Source organism: Morone saxatilis, unplaced genomic scaffold, assembly GCF_004916995.1.
Source record: "Morone saxatilis isolate NCDOM2014 unplaced genomic scaffold, NCSU_SB_2.0 Contig15, whole genome shotgun sequence".
NCBI lineage: Eukaryota > Metazoa > Chordata > Actinopteri > Moronidae > Morone > Morone saxatilis.
The window spans coordinates 1,497,616-1,503,659 of NW_023339707.1; the positions used below are offsets into that span (position 1 = coordinate 1,497,616).

Here is a 6,044-nt window from a genome sequence, read left to right on the forward strand (position 1 = left end):
TCTTTATTAGGGTGTTTGACCGCCCTCGCGGTACCGGACTGTGGACCCACGGAGTATGCTGCAAGTGATGGACTGTGCTGTCCGAGGTGCAACACAGGTACCACTCTGTCTGAAGCATTGGCAGTATATATAGTCAGCAATGACACAATGCGGCCATTCAACAAAGTAGCCATTTTACAACTGTGGGTGTAACATTATCTTTCATTTGACAGAGGACAGACATTAACATTGTGATACCGTGTAACAGGGCTGTACACATGTTTATTTAACGTTAGTATTGTGTGATATTTAGTTAAATGTGTTGTGAGACATTTAAGAGTGGGCCTTCGTGTGTATTCAAGCACGACAAACTCATGTTCTTGTTTGCCCTTTGTTTTATATATTTTGTTATTGTTCTGCCCCCTTCGTTGTTTATATTTTCATTTTGCATTACATTTATTTTCACATAAACAAAGCTAAAAACTAGTAAAAACTGAAATGAGTGTGCCATATAAGTTCAAGACTTAACATTGTACTCACAAAGGCAGAAATATGCTAATTTAACTGCTTCCCCAAAAATAGCAAAACCCAAACTCCACGAATAATGAGGGGAAATTCCTAAAGAAGATAAGATTTCATTTATCAAAATAATGTTTTAGCTCCTTTGTGTAGCATTATTTAAATAGTATGCACATACAACATAAACAGAACATTTCATATTAACTTTATTCTCTGACCTTTTCTGTTTCCTCTTCTTTACCACGTATCACAGCGTAGGAGAGCACAGCAGTCTACCAGTACCACACATTATGGTGTGCATATTATTTGCTGAGTGCATGTTGTTTACAGCCGACCTCTTACTCAAGAACTGACTAGAGAAATATGAGTCACTGTGACATAGCGGAAAGTACACCAGAATGTCATCATGTAGGGCTGAACCATATGGTAAAAACTTCAAATTGTAATTATTGTGACAGATATCGTGATATGATTTATTAAAAAACTAAATCATGATGATGTGACATTTGTTGGCTCTGTACAAAACAAACATGTTTTCTTAATTTCTAAAGCAAATTAGATTTCAAAGATCAAGTTTACACAGAAAACCACACATACGTAGTTTTTTATACGACCTCGGACGTGGATATGATCTTATGTCTAAGCAAAATCTAGACTTGCTGTAAGTATTTTTCCTGCTGGTTATGTAGGGGTTTGGAATGCAAGGAAACACAAACTGATATGTGCAGGTCAAGTTGAATCCAAAGGGATGTTGGTGGTTTGACTGATTGAAATGAAATGTGTAAAAGTAAACAAGCTAAAGGCAATCTTGACATTTTAGTTCAAGCTGTGATAGGCTCCTCAGAAACCAAAGCCATGGTCTGTCATACATTATCTTGTGTTCTTTTTTGTCACTGTTATTTTCCATCTATGTCGTGGTGATAACGTGATGCTGACAGTGTGTTTTTGTGTTGAACAGGTACAGTTGTTATAAGAGACTGCACGTCACAGTCAGGCACACGGTGTGGCCCCTGTAAGACAGGGACCTTCATGAACCAACCCAACGGCCTGAAAAGCTGTTTCTCCTGCACCTCCTGTGACAAAAGTATGTTCCTAATGAGTTCACATATCTGCCTTTCATTCCCACTGACACTCGGTTTGATTGTGACACATGCAGTAACGGGGAAAAGGAATTAGGATATCTGACAAAACTAAAACAAACAAATAGGGTGCTTTTTAAGGTTAGTTCTCGTATTGGTACTTGAAGATGAAGAAAATCAGATTTCCACTCTCCAAAAACTAAATAAATATAAATGTGCTGAAATGCAATCTTCAGCTGCTCTGCCTGCAGTCTGCGTTCCACAGCCATAGCTCACCAGACCAATAGTGAACTGTTTTTTACAAAACCACAAACTGCATACAGTGCAGTGTGCAATAGTTCATTGTTCTGACTAAGCTAAAACTAAGCTGACTATAACTGTTTAACCTAATTAGCCACGTACCTTGAAATCAGACAAATTCTCGTCAACATTCCGGTTGAGACTGCAGCCCCACTTCAAAACCAGAGCCTCATCCCTCGACCAGCAGGACGTGCCAGGCAGTCGATCCACATTAGCAGCAACATAGAGAATGACTGAGGAAATAATGGGTGTGGTTTATCACACAAAACCGTGACACTCCAGTTCATATATTGAACCATTAATCAGTTAATTCAAGAAATTCGTTAAGATTGGTGACAATGAAATGAATCCTAAATCGCAGCCCTAGAAATGAATATCATTCAGCATGTTTACTGAAAAGTGAACCCAAATAATTCAGGTAGGTGTGATTTCATTTAAAGACCGCTCTCTTTAATTTGAAGATGTGTGAGTGAGTGAACCACAGAGCAGCAACAGGCGCTCTGATTGGCCAGCTCCTATCTGCTGATTAGAAGTTTAGATTTCACTTGTTTGGTTGCAGTCAACCAAAAAAGAGATGAACTATCTCATTGTTTCAGATATTGTTCAAGGTGGAATCAAATGTATAAACAGCATTAATATAATGACTATGTTTCTGGTTGTTTTAGGTCAGGGTCTGTTTGCCCAACAGGAGTGCACGGGATCAAGCGACGCAGTTTGTGATGTGTTAGAGGGGTATTTCTGCAGAAGCTGGGCCGATGATTCAGGATGTAGTTTGGCAGAGAAACACACACACTGTGTGCCTGGTCAGAGGATAAAGGAAGCTGGTAAGAGAAACCAAAGTCAAACTAGTCTGGTAGTAAGTTTACACACTACTGTCCTGGTTTGATCATGTTGATGGACATACACGTTTCCATGGGACATGGAGTAACCTTTTTATTCAGCTCCATGTATACATGCTGCTGACGGTATCTGACTGCACAGATCGGCTCTGGCATCATCCAAATCCGCATGAAGCCCAAATCCTCCTCCTGAACTGTTACTTTCTCCAGTTTAGAGACTCACTCTCTACTCTCTATGTATTGCCTTTTAAATGATGTAATTGTTTCCGTGTGGGCAGTAATGTTACTGCAGCAAATCTCTCCTAATATTTATTAAAGTTGACAGGACAGAGGAGAATTCAACCTTTAACTGCTGAAATAACCTTTTTAGACCGCTCTGATGAGGTTCAGGATTTATCAGGAGCACGGCTGTTTAACTCCAAACAGTTAGAAAGAAATCTAATCAAATCAAGACCTGAAAATCAGGGTAATAATGTAATTTTAGGCCTTCAAATTTCTTGAATATGATTTATATGGGTGGGGTCTTTAAAATGGATTAGATTAATGAAGTTAATGTACTTTGTGTAAATAAGTATATGTTTTTAAGAAAGATTTGTATTGATCATGCTGTAATAACTATGAAACCACACAGACATGGTTCCAATACTAATTTTCCTTCGTATCTTTCATACTTTTTTGCCAGTATGTATGTGACTCTAGTTTGTCAAATGGTTCTGTCAGTAAACGCCTCTCTTGTGTCTGTGATTGTGATTAGTGATCACAATCTCGTTGTGAGTCTGATAAATGATGGGTTTTCACTGGATGTTTCCTTGTGTGTAATTAATCTCTCTCCTGTCTGTTTCTCTTAGGAACCCGCAGAAATGATACAGTGTGTGAAGTTTGTCAGCCAGGAAGTTTTTCACAGGATGGTGTGAACTGCGCGGCTTGGACTGTGTAAGGCATTGTTTGCCATGGAGCACAAAGTGACCTCTGTAGTTGTGCACTGATTGGATTGTTGATAAGCTGTTGAGTTTTATGGCTGCACATTCTGCAGTGGAACAAGTTGTAATGGAACATGTTTAATATATATTCTCTGTATTGAGCTGACTCTTCAAAACGAGCACTGAAGCTGTTTTTTGTCTCTTTTCCAACAGCTGTCCAGAAACCCAAGTAAAGGTCAAAGAAGGAAGTACGAGCAGTGACGTTGTCTGTCGAAGTTCTTCAAGGAATTATTATGCATATATTCCTCTATTAATACTATTATTAACAGTGGCTGGACTTGTGACCACAGGTTAGGGCTTAGTTTGAATCCCTGATATAACTACAGAATACCTACCAATTCCCATTGTTGTCTTCCTCCAGGATGGTTGCTAACTGCTAAAGCTATTAACTGTGTCTTGCTTTTGGCTTTCAGGCAGGCTAACAATGAAAAAGGACTCTGGTAGGTCTGAATTTACTACTCTTTATTCTCAGATGTATGTCTCACAATGTTTCACACAACAGGCTGCACCTGAGTTTGTTTTAATGTCTTTTGTTTGTATTTTTCCCACCTACAGTCTCCAGTCCTGGAGGTAGATGACTCAGTTTGTGTTGTGAAAAATACTGGAATTCCTCAGTGGCAACATGAGCTCAGTGCTGCCTGGCATGTGCAAAAATAATGGTCACTCAGAGTGGAAACACAAAATGAAACAAAAAGAAAAAAAGCAGTAGAGTAACATCAGGCCTTATGGTCAGAGATAGTCTTTATCATGCACTACATTCAAATGCCATTCCACTAGTGTGGGTTAAAACATATCAACTGAATACAGCCACTGTAGTTCATTGTGAGAGAAAACCAAAGACAACAGAAAGTAGTTGCCACACAGCTCCCAACCAGACTTTCATTATTTTTCCGTTTTCCAAAAGCTCATCTGGACTTATTTCTTAGTTTTAGTAGCCTAATGTGACTTTGTTGTCACATCTGTTGCAATGCCGTTAATTTTTACTAATGTTAAGCTAATTTCACCATCTTGTTCCAATTGTTCATTGAGCTTTAAGCAAAGTACACCCTTTCAAATAGCAATGAACCTTTAATTCTTACAAATATTCAGACATTGAAATTAGAATGTGATAAAAATATCAAAATATCCTTAATAAATAAAACCAATAAACCCCCCTTTAAAATAAACAAAATGTTGACAAAAATTGCACTTCAATAAATATTTAACATTTGGCAGAGGGGTTTATGCTTTAGAATTAGAGTTCTGAGCAGAAGAATTGCCAGATGCAAATAAACAGAATGGGCGTTAAGTTGGTCATTATGTGGAAATTGTAAACAATGTTCAGATGTTGTTGCACTGATACTTTTGTACTATTTCTTTAGTAACATTTTGAAGATTTGTACTTATACTACGTTCACATCGTTGTATTGCTATTGCTTTTTTATAAAGAAAGGTCACTGATATTAACCAGTGATATGATATGATATGCTTTTACACAGTAGTAATGTAATGTGCCTTTAATGTATTCTTGTGTGGGAGAGGGGAGGACCTTATTTTTGTAATATATTTTTTCTAACCTCTTATTTTTAATTATACTTTGCTTTGTTTTGTGCTTTTATACTTTGTAATGTATTTGCCGTACAAATAAAGTCACCTTGCTTTGACTAACTGCTCTGAATGTGAACATTTGTTTCAGGAAGCTCTCCAAACAGTCAGGAAGTAAAAGTGGCTGCAGTCAGTAGCAGGGAAGAAGTGAGAGATGTCAGCTGATGTCTGATGTATGTTTATATAGAAGCAGGTGCAATCACAAACTGACTTTGTACCATCAAAACAATTTTCCTTTTTCCAGCACAGATCACACCTCCTACTGCTTGATTAAGTTGAATCAACACAGTGATATAAGAGGAATTAAGTAATGATAATCTTCTGCCATTTCTGACCTTCCTTATTTTAGGTGCCTGTCACTTTGGAGTTGATTTGGTGAATCAACATTTGTGATTGTAATATTTCCTTATATTTATATTATTAACTATAAAATTACTCTAATTTGAAAATGTCAGGAGGAAAATAATAGTATATTTCTATCATTATTATTATTAATCTATATATCTTTATGGATTTGGAAATAAGTCTGTCGTGTAAGGATCTCTATAGGTTTTTTATAGGTTTTGGATCATATCACAGGTATAAATCATCTGCTCTGCAGCTACTTAAGCTGATATAATCAGCAGATATTGCCTATCGCAGATGTATCGGTATCAGTAGGGGAGACCGGGGCTTGTTGTCACTTGGGTAAGTTGTCACATTGCAATTATCTTCTCCACCAAGGGGCGCAACTAAAAAGTGGAATACTAGTTTTCTTCCTTTAC

At 37.5% G+C, this 6,044-nt stretch overlaps 1 protein-coding gene across 2 annotated transcripts in view; it reads left to right on the plus strand.

Moving 5' to 3' along the window:
* The window catches only part of LOC118324467 (tumor necrosis factor receptor superfamily member 14-like), a 5,885-nt gene extending 542 nt beyond the window's left edge, over positions 1-5,343 (plus strand). The window contains exons 2-8 of one of the 2 annotated variants that reach the window (XM_035656825.1): positions 11-97; positions 1,457-1,582; positions 2,543-2,701; positions 3,565-3,649; positions 3,850-3,986; positions 4,110-4,136; positions 4,252-5,343. In XM_035656825.1, the coding sequence (XP_035512718.1) occupies positions 11-97; positions 1,457-1,582; positions 2,543-2,701; positions 3,565-3,649; positions 3,850-3,986; positions 4,110-4,136; positions 4,252-4,274 (644 nt within the window). In that variant the 3' untranslated portion in view covers positions 4,275-5,343. Of the gene's footprint in view, positions 1-10; positions 98-1,456; positions 1,583-2,542; positions 2,702-3,564; positions 3,650-3,849; positions 3,987-4,109 lie in introns of both variants that reach the window. The other variant, XM_035656824.1, reaches the window with a different exon arrangement.
* Positions 5,344-6,044: the final 701 nt, after the last annotated feature.